Raw genomic sequence first — 19,679 nt, 5'->3', positions numbered from 1 at the left:
CTGATCAAATCTAAAGCAACAGAAAACATTTCCAATATAAGCAGTCATGACCAAGCCCACATCCATCTCAGGATTGCCTCTTATGAATTTAGCAAGGTATTTTTATAAATAGCTATTCCAGTTTCAAAGATGACACATGAAAGATCATAGGATGTCCTCTTCCCTACTCATTACTACTTCCAGAGGGAATTTTCTCTCTCTGTTCACTCACTATTGCTAATACTTATTAACAACTCATCATCATTTATCCAATGCCTCTGTTCTGCTACTTTCTCTTCTGCCATCTCAACACTAAAGAATCACAACTCTTTCTTCCACTTTTCATTCATTCCCTCTGCAAAACTATCCCTCTTCTTACAGCAAGTTCTGTGCTAGAATCTTTGCTCTTGTCATGAGACTCATCAATAACTTCAAAATTCTTATGTTCAAAATTTAGAGTTGGAATATACCTTAAGAGATCGTTTAGTTTAATCTCTGTTTGTAAAAAGAAAAATGAGGAAACTAAGTCCTAAAGAGATTAAACAGTCAAGTCATATCAGAGCCAGATAAGAAAGTAGTAAGTAGCAAAGCCAGAATTTGAACTTGGCATATACTATTCTAGATTTAGCAAGTACTGTACCTTTTCTAGAACTCACCCTTTTCCCTTCTAGGAAGGGGACCTCTTTTAATAGTGCCTAAGATATTATAAATTTGCAATTGACACATTGAATACTCCAGACCACACCACTCTGCCTTGTCACATTGGGGGTGGGGGAGTTATATCTGAGCAATAGCTAAGATTTGTTTTAAAGATTTCCCCACAATCTTCTAGGTAAAGGGCAACTAGCCAAAAAGTGAAGAGTCTATTCCCTCCCCTGGACTTGAATTCTTAACTATCAAATTGGAATGAATCTGGATCTATGAAGATCCCTAGGCCTTAGTCAACTATTTTCAACTGCTCAATGTCTATATGAAATAATTTGATATCAGCATAAATTTGAATGGATATTTAGAACACATTTCAAAGATCTGTGATTTCATCAGTGTGGATATTTAAACTGAGCCACATAAATATATCTTTTTAAACATAAATAAATGCAGACTCTGCTACAGGCAGCTTTGCAAGATTCTTCATAGAGAATGTTTTTGTTGTTCAACCACTTTTTCACAACCCTCATTTGGAATTTTTTTGTTTATTTTTAATATACACTGTTTTATGAATTATGTTAGAAGAGAAAAATCAGAGTAAAAGGGAAAAACCACGGGAAAGATTTTTAAAAAAACAGAAAAAAAGAAGTGAACAAAGTATGTGTTGATTTACATTCAGTGCCATTATTCCTTTTTCTAGTTGCTAATTATTTTATTTAAAATCTTTGCATCAATATTCACAAGGAAGATTAGTCTGTAGTTTTCTTGCTGTTTTGGTCCTTCCTGGTTTAGGTATCAGTCCCATAGTTGTATCATAGAAGGAATTTGGCCATACTCCTTTTTTACCTATTTTTCCAAATAATTTACATAGTATTGGATTTAATTGTTCTTTAAATGTTTGGTAGACTTCATTTGTGAATCCATCTGGCCCTAGAGATTTTTTTCTTAGAGAGTTCATTGATGACTTGTTCAATTTTTTTTCCCTGTAAAGGGACTGTTTTAAGTATTTTATTTCCTGTTCTGTGAACCTGAGCAGTTTATATTTTTGTAAATATTCATGCACTTCAGTTAGATCGTCAGACTTGCTGCTAGAGTTGGAAAAAATATCTCCTAATTATTTAATTTCTTTTTCATTGATGTTATCCCCTTTCATTTCTGATTTTTTTTTTTTCATTTTTCTGATCAAATTAAGCAAAGGTTTATCTGTTAGATTTTTCATAAAACTAAGAATTAGCTCAATAATTTTCTTAGTTTCTATTTTATTAATCCTTTTCAAAATGTCTAAATTGCTATTTTTAATTTGTTCTCTTTTTCAGTTGTATGTTTAATTCATTGATCTCTTCTTTATTTTATTTATGTAGCTATTTAGAGATATAAAAATTCCCCTAAGATGCTTTGGCTGCATCCCATAAGTTTTGGTATGTTGTCTCATTGTCATTTTCTTAGATGAAATTATGGATTATTTCAGTGATTTCTTGTTTGACCCACTAGTTCTTTAGAATCAGATTATTTAATTTCCACTTGGTTTTTAACCTACCTTTTCCTGGCTCTTTGAATATAATTTTTATTGCATGATGATCTGAAAAGGAAGCATTTACTATTTCTGCCTTTCTGAATTTGATTGAGATTTTTTTATGCCCTAATACATGATTTTTATGTAGCTTCCACATACTGCTGAGAAAAAAATTCCTTTAAGTTCCTATTCCATTTTCTCCAGAGGTCTATCACATCTAGGTTTTCTAAAATCCTATTAACCTCCCTACTTTCTTTCTTGTTTATTTTATGGTTAGAATTGTCTGATTCTGAGAGAGGACAATTTGAGTTCCCCTACTAGAATAGTTTTATATTTCTTCCTATAATTAGCCTAAAATCTTTCTAGGAATCTGCATGCTCTACCATTTGGTATCTACACATTTGATATTGTTACTACTTCATTATTTATGGTACCCTTTATCAATATGTACTTTCTCTCCTTATCTCTTAAAGATCTATTTTTACTTTTGCTTTATCTGAGATCAGAATTGCCACCCCAGCTTTTTTTACTTCAACCAAAGCATAAATTCTGTTCTAGCCTTTTACCTTTACTCTGTATGTGTCTTTTTGTGTCAAGTGTGTTTCTTGTAAACAACATATTGTAGGATTCTGTTTTTTTAACCCACTTTGCTACTTGCTTCTATTTTATGGCAGAGTTCATCCCCTTCACGTTAGCAGTTATGATGACCAGCTCTCTATTTCTCAACATCCTATTTTCTCCCCTGCATAGATTTTTATCATTTTTCTACTCTGTCCTTAGTCGTATTTTTTTTTAACCTATTCCACACACTACCTTATATTCTATCAATCCTTCCTCCCTTCTCTTACTTTTTTCCCTAGTGTTTCTGCCATTCCTTCTATCCTATCCCTCCCTTTTCTTGTCTTCTTTCTCCTCCTCCTTCTTTTAGGGTTAAATAAAATTTTAAACTCAACTGAGTGATTAAGTTATTCCTTCTTAAAGTCAAAACTAATTAGATCAAGATTTTGTACAGGAATGTCTTCCCCATCCCCAATATTTGGCATTCCTATTACCCTCAACCTGACCCAACAGTGCTATTGTAAGATTCAGATATGGTAGCATATTATAAAACACTTTGCAAACTTTATTGTTTATAGTTATTGTTCCTATGTCTTCTCTTTTATTAGTACTTCTGGTGATGAAGTTTTAGATAAAGAATTACTCTCCATTACCAAACATGATCTAATTGCTATGTGTGTGTGTGTGTGTGTGTGTATACATATATATATATATGTAATGATGCTTAAAACTTGAATTTGCTGAAACACAGTTTTCAGCCCCAAACTTACTTTCATCATGCCTACAAAAATATTTTATATAAAACTCTATTACACAGTGTATCATTATCAGAGTCAAACTAAGCTTAAAGCATCTTTTTTTTAAGAGTACATAGTTTTAATATTTAATAAATTAATTTAAGAATATTGTTTTCCTAATGATTATGGGTTGTCCTTGAATGGCTATTTTAAGTAAGAATCAGCATTTTCCAAAAATTGCTCTTCATTATTAAGATATTCTAAAATTATATTTCCACCATTATATAAAGGACAATCTTCCTTGGTAATATATGTGTCCAAAGATTGATCTGAAGGTAAGGCTTCTCCTGTTGCAATGTTACACAATCTTAATTTCTGTAAAAGAGACAATAAGAAAACAATTAGCAATCACACTTTGAAGAAAATAATCTACTAATTTTCACAAGACAATTATTACAAATTAGTTAATACTACCTTAGCTGTTGCTTTGTTGTTCTCATTTTTAAGATTGGCTAATGAAGCTGCAAAATCCACCACCTTTCCAATACTCCATTTACAACAAAAGAACATAGGCTTGCTTTTCTCCTTGCTCCCTTTAGGTAAGAACACTTGAAAATAAATTCTTTCTGTCTGCAAAAATAAAGTTAAAAAAAAAAAAACAACTCAAAATGCATTTTCTTTGGCCAAGAGAATACTACTTTTTAAGTAAGAGGAATAGTTTTTTTGAAGCCAATGAGGGAAAAAAAAGAGAGACAGTATAATAGCTAGGTGAACCCCAATATAAAAGGGAAGGTATTAATCAACATACCCAAGGACTTTTGTTAGCGATTATTAGGTTTTCAGCAGAGAAATACTGGGAATTAATGTGTCCTTACTAAAATCATTCTGAATAAAAGATGACATCTCTCCTTCCAGAGCAAAAACCACAACAAAAAATGTGAGCTAACAACTTTCATTTCATCCAAAGGATAATTTATGTTAGAACTCATTTTTGATTCTAAAAAGGTTAATAGAGGAGAAGTAGGGTTCACTTTATAGAAATTCACTTTGTAACTAGCTCTGTGGGAATTATCTATATCTATACCCTAAGGAAGGGCCATAGAATACTCATACTGAAAAGAACCTCAGAAATCATAATATAACTCCTATTGCTTTTAGTGGGGTAAATGAAGTCTAGAGAAGTTTCATGATTTGTCCAAATATAGAGAGAATTAAAAGTAAAATATAGATTCAAACTCTTGATTTCCAGGCCACCTATAAACTCCTGCTTCTTCCCTCATCTGTAGTAGATGAAGTCTTTTGACTTCTAATCATAAAGAAATGTCTATATGTAAAAGTTAATTATTGCTACAACAAAAATCCATTTAACAAAAAAGTTCAAGACCTAGAAATAGGACCATTTACTTTAAACAACAGAAAAATAAAACTCTAATGTGGTTAAATATGGACATCTCTCTTACTTATCCACACACATATGCTGAGTACACATACATAGAGCTCTAAAGTCTAGTAAGATCCTAAAATTTGCTGTAATGCAGTAACACACACATTTTAAAAATATCTAAGTCCAACCTGTGGCAAAGAGTTATCTCCATCAGCATGCATTTTTAATTTCATCAGTGCAACCTTTGCTGCAGTTTCACTGCTCCTTGCACCTCTGCGCCCTTTACTTACTGCAGCGCCTTTTTTAGAATCTGAAAAATAAGAAAATTTGTACCTATTGAAATTATCATAGGCTATATTTTCTAGTTCTACTACAAGTTCTTCACAATAAATTAAAACACTAAGAATCACCCAAAAATAGTCTATAATATCTTTTTAGAGTTTAAAGATTCTATATTTACTAGGCAGGTGGTGCAGGTGATGAGGCCATAACTTACCTCTGAGGAAAATTTCTATTGAAACCTTCATCACCTTGCGCAGAAATAACAGGAGAGTTTGCATAAAGCAGAGATTTTGCAATTTTGCATAGCCTTTTATTTACAAGTTATATGTGTGGATAATTTTATAGCTTTGACAATTGCCAAACCTTTTGTTCCAATTTTTCCCCTCCTACCCTCCACCCCCTCCCCTAGATGGCAGGATGATCAGTAGATATTAAATATATTAAAGTATAAATTAGATACACAATAAATATACATGACCAAACCGTTATTTTGCTGTACAAAAAGAATCGGACTCTGAAATATTGTACAATTAGCCTGTGAAGGAAATCAAAAATGCTGGCAGGCAAAAATATAGGGATTGGGAATTCAATGTAATGGTTCTTAGTCATCTCCCAGAGTTCTTTCACTGGGCATAGCTGGTTCAGTTCATTATTGCTCCATTGGAACTGGTTTGGTTCATCTCATTGTTGAGGATGGCCAGGTCCATTAGAATTGGTCATCATATCGTATTGCTGTTGAAGTATATAATAATCTCCTGGCCCTACTCATTTCACTCAGCATCAGTTCATGTAAGTCTCTCCAGGCCTTTCTGAAATCATCTTGTTGGTCATTTCTTACCAAACAATAATATTCCATAATATTCATATACCACAATTTATTCAGCCATTCTCCAATTGATGGGCATCTACTCAGTTTCCAGTTTCTGGACACTACAAAGAGACCTGCCACAAACATTCTTGCATATACAGATCCCTTTCCCTTCTTTTGATCTCTTTGGTATAAGCCCAGTAGTAACACTACAGGATCAAAGGGTATGCACAGTTTGATAACTTTTTGAGCATAATTCCAAATTGCTCTCCAGAATGGCTGGATGTGTTCACAATTCCACCAACAATGTATCAGTGTCCCTGTTTTCCCACATCCCCTCCAACATTCCGCATTATCTTTCCCTGTCATTCTAGCCAATCTGACAAGTGTGTACTGGTATCTCAGAGTTGTCTTAATTTGCATTTCTCTGATTAATAATGACTTGGAGCATATTTTCATATGGCTATAAATAGTTTTAATTTCTTCATCTGAGAATTGTCTGTTCATATCCTTTGACCATTTATCAATTGGAGAATGGCTTGATTTCTTATAAATTAGAGTCAATTTTCTATATATTTTGGAAAAGAGGCCTTTATCAGAACCTTTGACTGTAAAAATATTTTCCCAGATTATTGCTTCCCTTCTAATCTTGTCTGCATTAGTTTTGTTTGTACAAAAACTTTTCAGTTTGATATAATCAAAATTTTCTATTTTGTGATCAGTAATGATCTCTAGTTCTTCTCTGGTCATAAATTCCTTCCTCTTCCACAGGTCTGAGAGGTAAACTATCCTGTGTTCCTCTAATTTATTTATAATCTTTATGTTTAGATCATGAACCCATTTTGACCTTATCTTGGAGTAAGATGTTAAGTGTGGGTCGATGCCTAGTTTCTGCCATACTAGTTTCCAATTATCCTAGCAATGTTTGTCAAACAGTAAGTTCTTATTCCAAAAGCTGGGGTCTTTGGGTTTGTCAAACACTAGGTTGCTATAGTTATTGACTGTTTTGTCCTTTGAACCTAACCTATCCCACTGATAAACTAATCTATTCCTTAGCCAATACCAAATGGTTTTGGTAACTGCTGCGCTATAATATAATTTTAGATCTGGTACAGCTAACTTGGCTTCTTTACTGCCCATGTGCAAACTACTTAATATCTTAGATTCTCAATTTCCTTACTCATAAAATAAGGGGACTGAATGAATTCTAATATACCTTTTTTCACTTCAAAAGAGTATGATCCATTTTTAGAAACATGAGAAAAATAAAGAAAATATATACTTTACTTAAAAATGCCATATCTTTACAGTGCACAGAGTGCTAGATCTGGAGTCAGAAAGAGCTGGAGTTAAAATATGGCCTCAGAAACTCATTAGTTGTGTGATCCTGACTAAGTCACTTAACTTCACCGTTTCAGTATCCTCATCTATAAAATGGATATAATAGCACTTACCTCCCAAGATTACTCTGAAGATAAAATGAGATAATATTTGTAAAGTGGTTTGCAAAATTAAAGCACAACATAAATACCATTATGATGAGGATTATCATTATCATCCTCATCCTTCTCTTTCAGTATGACTCATCCATATTTTTCACCTATTCCATTTGTGATTAATGGATTCTGGAAGGCAAATGTTTAGGGATTAAGAGTTAGGGTCAGGGTTGTATGGTCTTCACAATGGCATCTCAAACAGAGATGACAGGATTATATGTTTAGAATTGAGAGGAATCTCAAAGGTTATCCTGTCCAACTCTCATTTTAGAGATGAGGAAATAAAGCTCCTGGAAGCAAAATGATTTATCCAAGATCACAAAAGACCTAAAGAACAGAGTTGGGATTTGAAACCTGGTTTTCTGATTCTAAATCCAATCTCTTCTCACAGTAGTATCTTTAGTCCCATGTAACAGAAATTGAGAGCTAAAAGTAATTTCAACCGCCATCTAAAACACTGAGGTCCCTCCAATTCTCAAATTCCATGAATGGAATTTCAACCAAACTAAGCAATTCATAACAGATAACATGAAAAGGATAATTCATGCAATTTTGAATCAGAAGTCCCACTTTTAAGAACCACCTGGTGATGGTTCTTCAACCAATAAATTAACAAGCATTTAATTAAGCATTCCAAAAGTGCCAGCATTTTACTAGCTCATGGGGATAAAAAGAAGAAAGTTTTTAACAGGAAGCTCCCATTAGAGAGAGAGAGAGTCAAAAATATATATAAGTATAAATAAAACAGATACAAGGTAACCTCAGGGGAAAGTATTAGCAATTGGGATGACCAGGAAAGGGCTCAGGAAGAAGTTGGCATTTGAGCCAAATCTTTCATATACACTTCTTTTTCTCTTATAACACAACTGTTACAAAGTATAAGCCCTTGTCACTCACATCTGGACTATTGCAATAGTAAGTTGGTTGGTCTCCCTGCTTCTAGTCACTCTCCACTCTAGTTCATTTAGCTGTCTTAATAAAGATGTTTTAATAAAATACAGGTGTGCAGCCCATATTCAGTAAACCTAGTGGCTCCTTAATACCTACAAGATCAGCTATAAACTCCTCTGACTTTCAAAGCTTTTCACAACTTAATCCCTTCCCATTTTCTAGTCTTCTTATATCATACTTAACATTCCCTTCACATTCCCTTCCCTTCCTATCCCACCTCTAGCCTCCTTGCTATTCCTCAACAGACACTACATTTCCCAATTCTCCCTCTTCACCTCTGCCTTTTGGCTTTCATTGTTCATAACTTAGCTTAGTTCTACCTTCTGCGGCAGGCCATTCCCCTCCTGAAATCACCTTCCACTTACAATGCATATCCTGTTAAGATATAAGTTGTATTTGCATATTGACTTTCCACACTAAAATATCAGCACCATGACAGTATAAACAAGTGTTTTTGCTTTTCTGCTAGTGCTTAACAAAAGCTTTTTGAATATCTCTGGAGCAGATTTCCGAAGCAAGCAAGAGCTTTGAAACCAGCAGACCATACAAAGTAAAGGAAATCAACATAATCAAATACTTTAGATCTTACCTATAATATCTTTAATAAGCTGCTGTGTGACAGCCATTCGAGCCTGAGGAACTTCCAGTTTTTCACATTCATGGTCTGACTGGTGCCGGTGTCTACACAAAACAGAAAAGCAGACACTGTTGGATTTCATAAACTTGCACAGAATCTAAAAATACCTGCAATCTTTGAATGGTTCAAATATCACCTCAGGCAAAAATTCTTCTCACAGAAGGGACATAACACCGGCACAAGCTCTTTTCCACTGCAATCTTTGTATGAACATGAGTAAGATGAATGGTCATCAGTCTTCAGTCTCTCACTTTTTATGTTCAACTAGAAATACAGAGAGGGAAAAAATGTTCTCATAATTCACAAAGATAGAAAATAAGATTTTATTTAAATCCGTTTTGAAGAGATACTTATAGCAATAGCTTTATTATTTTTATAAATATCATCTTTTTGTCAACATCATATTTATATGCTTATTTTATATTTTTTATTTTAATTCTTAGAAGACAGATCTTTTTACATCTAATAAGTTAAATCATTACACACCCAGCAGATATTGATATTTATATAGAGACTAAAACAATTTCTATCAATTTACTTCCTTGTAATTTTTCACAGTATCCTGCTGTTGGGCTCCAGCAAGGGAGAAAAAAAATCTGTATAAATACGAGTCAATAAAAAACCATTGTTTTCTTGTGGACCTTGTCAAAGGTAAACACAGGGCCCAAATCTTTAGGCAGACATGCAGCATGACACAGTATAAAAAGTCCTGAAAAAAAGTCTTGTGATCTTGGTTCTGATCAACTCTGCCACTATGTGACTTTGGCTTAGTCAAGTTACTTCTCTAAGTTTCAATTTCCTCATCTGAAAATGATGGGTTTCACCAGATGATATTTAAGGTTCTTTCCAACTTTGAAATGCTCTATTTTTAAAGCTGGACTCTTTAATTTGTACATATACAAAACAAAAAACTGTATATGCCAACATATAAAAGATTAACCTTTCTTAAAATGAATATCAGAAGAAAAATAAAGGTCAGAGAAAGTCAGTTTTTCACATATATCTTTATCTGGCCAAATTTTATTTAGTGTTGGGGGAAAAAAAGATTATAATTCCTAATCCCCTAATTATTTTCCAGCCTTTTTATTTAAAAAAAAGTTAATATTCATACCTTAAATAGAAATATAAGAATGTTTTAAAATGGATTATGGGAAAATAGTTAACATACTTATCCATACCTCAGAACAGCCATGAGATTCCCTGCTTCTGTGTTCAAGACTTAAACCAAAACCAAAACAAAAGAAAATCAGAAAACACAATTTTAAGCATTTAACATTATTTTTAAAGATATTTTGCATTTATTTTGCTTTTACCATATGTAGCAGTAGTGTCAAAATCAAAATGGAAACAGATCCCTACAAGTTCATAATGACTTTGAAAACCACAAAATAATATTATTTATGCTGTGCTGAATTTTTATTTATTTTGTCAAATGTTTCTCAATTATATTTTAGTGTAGTTTGGGCCCTATTTGGGATTTTTGCAAGTGCAAGGTTGCTACCTTTGATGTATAATAGTCTCAAGGCTATATAAATTTGTATTATATAATTTATAAATTATATGTGAAATTCTATGTGAAATATATTCTCTATTATATAATTAATGGTCAACTTCAACTCTCCTATATTGTCTTTTTTTTGTAAAAAATTGAAAACAAAATAATGGTATCTTAATAGTAGAGCCAGGAACTGGTCTTATGATTTCACTAGTAAATGGAATATCCTCTGACCACTGCAGGCCAGTATCTTGTTTTTTTTTTTTAACTTAAAACTTAAATATAAAATAGGTAAAAAAAAAAAAAAAAAAAAAAAAACACATTGCTATGTATACAGAACCTGAGGATTCAAAATATAAAATACATTTCCATCTCAAGAAAGTCTATATAATAAATACTATACATTGTGTTCAAAGCTGTCCATCTTTTCTGTTTCCTTTTAAGTTTCCTTTTATTCTCTGATGTGTACTTTTTACTTTATTCTTTTTTTTTGCCTTCTCCACTGCCTTCCCCCCAAAAGGCTAAAGGTTAAAATTAAGGGGGAAGCACACACAAAAACATACAATTTATATATATAAAATCATATCATACATACATTCATATGCATCTTCTTAGATAACATCCATTAACTCACCATTTCCTACATCATAGCAATATTCCAACCTTACAGTCTAGTTATTTTAAACAGTCTAAAACAATACTGATATGGCTGACATACAGTGAAGTTTCCCTATTTTTCTCTTTTTAAGTTTAACTTCAGCTTTGTCTGAGATCATGATTACTACCCATTTTTTTAACCTAATAAATTCTACTCCTGATCTTTACTTTGTGTGTATCTCTTATTTTCTATCCCTCGTAACTTCTCTACTTTACTTCTACCTATTACCTTGTCCTATCACTTAACCTACTTTCCCATACCCAATCACTATGAATCTCTCCTTTAGACTCTCCTTGCCTTTTTTCCTATCTGAATGTGGAAGAATGTGTGAGTGTGTGCATACATATATATTTATACACACACACACACACACACACACACACATATATTCTTCACTCTTTATCCCTTTCCCGTTAAGACATATTTCTCCCTAAATGCATGTTGTTCTCTTTAATCCAGATCTGATGTGAGTAGGGTTCCCTCTAAAAATCTTCTCTCCCTTCCCTATTTTCTTGCTTTTAGTTCTTTCTGAATTTAGAAAACTTTTATATCTTTCTAAATATATATGTATTGTTCTCTCTTTAACACATTCCTGAAAAGAGCAATTTCCAGAACTACCAACCTTCCTATGCCATCTTTCTCTCATACCTCATTTGTATAAGATACTTTTTACTTTTTTCTACATGATTTTGCTTTTTCGACTCACATCACACTAAATTCTAAATTTCTTAGTATTCAATTTCTAATGAATTTACATTTCCATGTATAAAAAGTAAATATTCTGTCCTTAATGAGTTTCTTATAAGTAGACTTTATGTTTACATTCTATTTCTCTTGGATCTTGTATACTAAATTTTCTATTAAGTTCAGGTTTTTGGGTTTTTTTTTTTTTGTGTGTGTGTGTAACAAAATCCTGAAAATCTGGGAATTCACTGAATACCTTTTTTTTTTTTTTTTTTTTTTAATTCAGAATTATGCTAACCTTTCCTGGATTTTTTTTCAGCTGCAACCATAGTTCTTTTGCTCATGAATCTAATTTTCCTTTTTTTTTTTTTTTTTTTTTTGGGGGGGGGGGGGAGAGGTGGGTGAATCTAATTATGGCTCCACCATATTTGAATTTTTTTTCCTTGTTCTTATAAATATTTCTTCTTTAAGCTGGGGATTTCAAAATATGGCTATATTATCCTATAGGTTTTCCTTGTAGCATTTCTTTCAAGTAGTGATTGATGAATTTTTTTCTATTTCTACTCTCCCCTCTTGTTTTAAAACTTCAGAGCAATTTTCTTTAATTATTTCTTGTATTATTTGTATCAAGCTACCTTTTTACTCCTCCCTCCTATAAATGCCCACAGGCAGTAGCACAACTGGGCTTATTGTCCCTTACCAGCAAAAGTTCCCTCAATCTTTTCCTACTCAGAAACCTGACACCCATCACTGTCCTAAAAGTGAAAATACTCTGTGGTTGAGCTCTAGACTACCTTCTAACCCGCTGGTCCCAGGGTTGCCTCTTGCTGCTTTGATGCTAGCCTGAAAGTGTACACTTTCATTGGATAAATCTCCATCCTGGGATTTTTATTTAGGAGGATCTTCTCCAACCCTTTTGCCCCAATTCTTATTTATTTTTGTTGACCCCCCCATTTACCTTGAGCTCTATTTTGTCTTGGTTGTGGGGGAAATCTGGAAAGCTCAGATTTTCTGATCTATTCTACCATCTTTTCAGAATTTTATCCCTTGTCTTTTAACTATTGAAAACACTAAGAGATTAAATGACTTACTCAGGGTCACAATGCTGGTATATGTCAGAGACGGGATTTAAACCCAGGTCCTCCTAGTTTCAAAATCAAGATCATGCCTCTCTTCTTAATATTTACAGCAAAAATTGACCATTATATGTCGCCTCTCATTTGTATGCCTTATGGTATTCTAATTTAGGGTTTAAACTTTGCAAATATCTTCTTTTATTGGCTTCATTAGCATGTACTCTGCTTTTACATTTTAATTCTAGACAAAAATCTAGACGGTAGTCACAGACAGAAAACTGCATGGGGGTAAAAGAACATTCATATACCATTCACTAGTGAAGAATAGTTCACAAATATTACAAAGCTTCTAATTTTTGTCATTTCTCAAAAACCATTAACAGAAAAATATAAAACTCAATAATAAAGCATTCCATAGTATGTTACTTCTAGATTGATGGCTATCTAAAATTAAGGTAATTTAATTGGAAAACAATCTATCCACCAAATTGTATCTTGCCTTCCAATAATCCTTTCCTGAAAACTAAGTTCCATCAAGGTTTTATTTAATATATTATTATATAATATGATAACCAAAAAATATTTTCAAAATACTCCCGTCAATTGTAAAGTTTTGCTTTGTACACCAAAATATGTTCTTTAGATCACTGGAGAGATTAGATAGCCCAGGTTTTGTTTTGATTATAATGACAATCGTCATAAACTGCCCACTTGGGGCCATCAGTTTTGTACAATATAAGGATTATTAATTATCATTGATTCTCTGTGTGTGACTGCAATTCACACATTTAACTGGTGTTAGAACCTCAGATAGGTTAGTAGTTCATATGTGGAAGTACAAATCCATGAGTAAGTTTTATTCCAATAAATGTTATAATGAATATTAAATGATAGCCACAAAGCACAACTACCTTATTTAAAAAATGATCTCCATTTTATCAGTAAGACAGATCCTGATGGAGATCTTGACACTAATCCTCCATTTTATAAAATACTGCTAATAAACCTTACCAAAATATTCCTGAACAGCCATCACACACAAATGGAAGAAAATCTAAAATTAAAAAAAAAAGATATTTAACTTCGCAGAACATGGTTTTATTTTGTTATCTTATGAAAACTTAAAAAAAAAGTAATATTTCTTTGTAGGCAGATCATGCTATATATGATACAATCACATGAAACTTGTGAAAAGAAGATAATGTAATTGGAACTATTAGAAATTAAATGTCTTTGCACTAAGAAGAATGAATGAGAAGTCAGACGTTCTAAGTTTTATTTCCTGATCTGCTTTTTAATTTTCTGGTATGATTTTCCTGATAATTCAATAAACTGCTATGTGTCTCAATTATAAAAGGAAAATAGTAATTATGTGTCTCTTTCCTACATCACAGAGATACTTTTATGATAAACTAAGATATAAAAAGCAAAAAAACAAACAAACAAACAAACACTTGAAAAGAAGATTAAAGCAAGAGTAGAGAAGAGGATAAATACTAACGCATGGCATAGTACAGTAAGAATGATAGTAGGAATGCTCAGTATGAGTGGAGGTAAATTGTTAAAGATAATAAAAAGCTTTTCAGATTTGTTTGAACTGCATTAGAGAATTAGTGAAGAGCCAGGACTACTGTCTGTTGGTTGGGATGATAAGAATACTAGAAACAAGGATAAACTTCTTGATTCTTATTTTGTTTCTTTCTCTTTTTTTCTTTGCCAAAGAGAATGGCCTTTGGATTGAAACAAATAATAACTTTTACAAGATTAAAGGATAAAAGAAAAAATTAAGAAAATGGATTCTGCAAACTATAGGTCAGGATTCTTAACTTCTATTCCTGGCAAAATTATAGAAAGTCTCATCAAACGTTTTATAAAGTAGCACAAAACTAAGAAACAAGAGGCCAAGAGCCTCATGGTTGGGAGTCTCTCGCTTAACTCCTCTCCTGGTTTCCTTTAAGTTTCAGCTTCTACAGTATATCTTCTACAAGAAGCCTTTCCCAGTCCTCCACATCCTTAGGGCCTTTCCGCTGAAACAATCTCCAAATTATCCTATCTATATGTGTTTGGAGATAGCTGTGTTCATGATTTCTCTCCCAGGAGACTATGAGCTTTTTAAGTTCAGGGACATTTTTTCCCCCTCTCTGTATCCCTATCACCTAGTAAAATGTTTAAAACACAGTAAGTGCTTCATAAATGCTTACTGACTTATTTCATGAATACCTTCAAGAAAAGAACAGGCACCAAATCACATCACAAAAAAGAAAAATGATTGTTTTGACAGGGAACTGGTTTCTAAAGTTGGCAATAATTTCTAAATGAACTATCAGAAAAACACAACTAATTTTCTGGAGTAAAGATCAAAACTAATGACAAATTACAAAAATTAAAATGAAAAATATGGCATGCAAATTTACAAAAGAGAAAAATTTGAAGGCCTTTAGATGACAAAAATGAAATTGATAGAATACAGAAAAATAGAAGAAATCTCAAATGAAAAGCTGCTAAGTGATGGCAGTAGGCAAAAAGTCTGGAAATGGCAAAGAGGGAACTGGAAGCCTGCCTGTTTCTGGCTCAGTGTTGGGGAAAGGGGGAAAAATGATATTAACCACTGGAAAGGATAAGTCAGGAATGCTGTGTCCTCTAGAGGGAGCTAGCTTTCTGTGCTTGCAAATAGATGTTAAAAAATGTGAAAAGAGGTTAGGATGAAGGGAAAAGAGTAAATAATAGATGTTCCAAAGGATACAACAATGTAATGAGGAGTGAAGAACAGTAAAGGTAGATTTGGAGATGAAAGTGGAGTAGTAGAGAGAATATGGCTTGCCTTGGCTATTGGTAACTCTGAATCACAAGGACTAATAAAAGAGGAAAATATAAATCTTTACTTGTCATAGGACAGGGGCAGTGCCAATTGGCTGGAACTCCTATTCTCATGAAATCCATGATGTTTAAGGCTGACATTCATCTGTTCTCTCCTTAAAAAAAATTTTTAAAGGACCTATAGAGATTCTGGGACTTGGGATAAGGACAAGAGATGCCTTTGGTTTACCTTGTGAGGGTGGGATCAGCCTATTAAACTAGGCAGTAGGTTACAGAACAAATAAACCTCTAAATACAATTCATTAAGTCCAATGCTGAAGCCTCATCTCCTCAGCAAGTACAGTAATAGAGAGTCCAAAGAGAAGGTAAAGGAAAAGAACCTTAGAGAGAACAAAGCCCCACACCTGCCTGAACTAGAAATGGTAATGGAAAGCTGTAATACTGCTGTGGTGGCTAAAGTTAAGTTGGTAGAGCTGCTGAGTGGTGTTTTAGATTCCAAGGCAATAGGTTCTGAGCAAGAAAGCCTTATGATCCTTTCCCTCAGAAGGGGAGAGGCTGGGATAACCACTTTTACAAGTAAAACAATGGAAACTTTGATTCCCACTTCAGTTTTTAATAAGAGGGATGGCAGTTCCTAGAAACAGCCATGCTTCTTTGCCTATTGTCAGATAATGATATGTAGTTGGATGAATAGTTTATAGAGTTAATTCTTGGATATATATTACACATGTTTCCTTAATGTTGAGAACTACTTCATAAACTGAGATATGAGGTGAATTTTTGTAATTCCATACAAGGTAAATGTCTATTCCAAGATTATGCAATAGACAATTAATGACATGTTGCTCTGTCTACAATATGTCATTCCTTTAAATACTTTTCCTGTGCCTCATACTTAATTAAGAGTATGGACAAATAACTCCAGATATATTTACAAAAGGAATGTACTTCTGTACTTCATTTGAAAGAGAGGTAGAAGCTACAACTTATTTGAAAGAACCTCATTCTACAATGTATCTAAGTGAATAGAAAAGAGATTACTGATTAACACTTTCTCAAAAAATAAGTGAATAGAAACCAGTATTTATATATCACCTAACAAAATTAGTCTATTTCAAGGAACTGCCCCATAAAGAGCACAACAAAATAAAACATTTAGCTAAAACAGTCATTTTATACAAAATGAGGATGAGAGCATTAGTAAATTGGATTTAAATGCTACTGTTGCCTATAGTCATAGGGTATGTCAAATAGGGAGAAATGGTATAAAGATCTTATGCTATAGTAGAAAAAACAAAAAATTCCAAATATCTGAATTTATAGTCCCAGTTCTCCCTCTATTAGCTGTAGTACCTTATATACTTAACTTTTCCAGGCTTCAGATTCCTCACCTGGAAAATGAAGGGGTTGGGCCAGATGATCTCTAAGATCCCTTCCATTTTTAACATATTATGATTCTTTGAAGAATGTCCTAGGAAAGACAGGAAAAGGGATACTAAAAAAGTGTTAATTTTAGATTAATAAAATAAGAGTATAAATAGAAATGCTACTACATGTGTGAGGGAAACCTAGTTCTCAGTACTAAGTGTGAGTTCTCTGAAATTCAAAGGATTGTAGCTGGCAAAAATTCATATACTCTTTGTAACTTTGATGTTGCCATCAAAGTCTAATTCCTGGTACAACATTTTTCATTAAACTACTTCACTTAGACGTCTTTGTTATAATACAATGTGAAGAATTCAGTATGAGTTAGCTGTGAATCTTCCCCTAACAAGGAAATTTATACCTTAGCAGTGTTGTGATGACAAAATTTTCATGTTAATAAATCTAGGTCACTATTTCTTCTAAACCAAAAGCAGATTGACTATAGTAGTTTTAAAGGGATAAAACCATACATCCCCCGACAAGATGCTTAGCATTATTTGCCTCAGTTTCCTCATCCACAAAAAAGGGGATAAGAGCACTTACCTGTCAGTGTTTATGTGAGGATAAACCAAAATTTTATTTGTAAAGTGTTTTTTAAACCTTCAATTGGTAACTATAGAAACACCAGATATTATTAAAATAGATAAATATATCATAAAGATGTAAAAATGTTAAGCAGATTGCTTGTCCTGTGCTATAGTGCCACGATCTAATAAGGTTAGCTCTATTACTTAGCTCTACAAATGCGCAGCTACTTCTACAGACACAAACAATGTGACTTAGAAGACCCTAAAGATCATCTAACTTAGGGTTCTTAAACGAGGGTATGTAAATTTTAAAATATATTTTGATAGAAATACTCCAATATTTCCTTTGTAGTGTTGTGTATTTTGTTCTATGTACTTAATCGCAATTCTGAGAAAGCTCATAGGCTTCACCAGGCTGTCAATGTGTCCTTGACACAAGAAGGGCTAAGGATTCTGGGCCCAAACTCTATCTTTACAGATGTGGAAACTGAAGCCCAGAGCTCAAGCTGCTGGCTAGCGTCCCAACTGAAGAAGTAACCCAGAATGGGCATTTGCACGCCTCTGCTATTTTCACTATACCAGCACCACTGTCGGCTTGACTGAAGAAAAATGGGGAACAATGTAAAGTGACCCAGTAGTCCGTTTTCACCGAGAAACGCCGTAAGGCCGAGGCCAGTTGCGTCTGAGACGGTAGCAAGAAAGCTGCAGGTTGCTCCTCAGCAGGAACCCCAAACATACTGGCTTTGGAGCCAAGCCACCACAAGCCGGGCGGCGCGTCCCCGCCCCTCCAGCCAAGCCCCGCCCCCTCGCACGCCCTGCCCATCCGCTCAGCTCGGCCTTCTTTGCTACTCTGACCCTTTCTTTCTCTTCCCTTCCAAATACCCCGAGACGCCAAGAGGAGGCTTAAGTTGCTTCCTAAAACCCTCCGGAGTCACCTTTCTGCCGGCAGTGCTCCACCTGGCAGTGCTTTCCAATGTCCAACTCGGCCATCAGTACTCTCACGGCGGCCTGCAAAGCTGAATGGACTGAGGGGAAGAAAGAGATTAGGCCGGAAGTACTGAGGCGCGCGGTGCTTTCTGGGATTGTGGCATTTTCCGGCTGCTACTGTGTTTGGTAGAATTTAAGTGATTGTGGCTGGGAGGTAGAGTAGGAGGGAGCAAGAAGAGCCTGTTTCCAGGCTTGAAAATAGAATGAGGTGGCTTCTGAATATAGGCGGTGCACATGTGCAGGACGACTTGGCGCGGCTGGAGAACGTACCCTTGGGACGGACTTTGACTTTGTGGGAGCGTCGGTTTGCACCGGCATTTAATCTGACCTCATACCTTGAAACGATTTATTTAGCATCACACATCCTACCAGAAATCTTCGGATCCTGCCCTCCTTCTTTACCGCAGACAAATGGGAGTGCGGACCATCACCTGCGATACGGAGGAAAAAAGCACGGGCTTTAGAGTCAGATTAGATCCAGGATCTGTTTTCAAATGCCATCTCTTCCTTAAAAGGAACGAGCTGGACTAATTAATTGGCTTTCCGAGAGCGTTTCCTGCTGTAAATCTGTGATCTGCCATTTAGGCTATTTCTCCTACTTTCACTATGTATACGTAGACTTTTACCTAAAATGATTTGCAAAACTAGGAAATAGACAATAGAATTCCACATCTGGAAAAATGGTGTTGGGACCAATTTACCGTCGTTGCTCTCAAGGAGTTTACAAATCAATGAGGGAAGACAACACAAAAGGAAGGTGAAAAGTAGGGAGGAGAGAAGGTACCTTAGGACAGGAAATGAAGTTAGGAAAATCCATAAGTAGTGCAGCCGGATTGTAGCTGCAAACCCTCCTTGAGAGTTTGGAGTACATGGCCCCAGCCTTCTATGGGATAGTGATGAGGGACAGTAGCAGGGCATAAGGAGTCTTGGAGGAGGATAAGGTAATGAAGTGCAAAAAACAGAGCAACTGGGGTAGTGTTTTAGGAATATTTGAGGAGAGAGACAGACCCTTTAAAA

General features: G+C 34.3%; 1 protein-coding gene across 1 annotated transcript; it reads right to left on the bottom strand.

Annotated features, from left to right (window-relative positions):
* Positions 1-3,552: 3,552 nt before the first annotated feature.
* On the bottom strand, positions 3,553-19,185 carry ZFAND1 (zinc finger AN1-type containing 1). The gene is made up of 8 exons (XM_051969983.1): positions 18,611-19,185; positions 13,918-13,960; positions 10,172-10,211; positions 9,130-9,257; positions 8,946-9,037; positions 5,008-5,129; positions 3,910-4,065; positions 3,553-3,810 (listed from the first exon to the last, which is right to left on the bottom strand). The coding sequence occupies exons 1-8, from the start codon at positions 18,663-18,665 to the stop codon at positions 3,640-3,642; spliced, it is 807 nt and encodes a 268-aa protein (XP_051825943.1). The 5' UTR covers positions 18,666-19,185; the 3' UTR covers positions 3,553-3,639.
* Positions 19,186-19,679: the final 494 nt, after the last annotated feature.

This window comes from Antechinus flavipes, chromosome 1 (genome assembly GCF_016432865.1).
Source record: "Antechinus flavipes isolate AdamAnt ecotype Samford, QLD, Australia chromosome 1, AdamAnt_v2, whole genome shotgun sequence".
Lineage (NCBI taxonomy): Eukaryota > Metazoa > Chordata > Mammalia > Dasyuromorphia > Dasyuridae > Antechinus > Antechinus flavipes.
This window is presented reverse-complemented; position numbering and strand designations above follow the sequence as displayed.

What these genes read in the sequence shown, in the direction of transcription:
- ZFAND1 (XM_051969983.1), bottom strand. Translation starts at nt 18,665, where the DNA reads ATGGCCGAGTTGGACATTGGAAAGCACTGCCAGGTGGAGCACTGCCGG. An exon ending in GAGAAGAATTTTTGCCTGAG is followed by an intron (nt 9,038 to 9,129) that starts GTGATATTTGAA and finishes TGTTTTGTGTAG; the next exon opens with ACACCGGCACCAGTCAGACC. An exon ending in GCTTATTAAAGATATTATAG is followed by an intron (nt 5,130 to 8,945) that starts GTAAGATCTAAA and finishes CTTATTTTTCAG; the next exon opens with ATTCTAAAAAAGGCGCTGCA.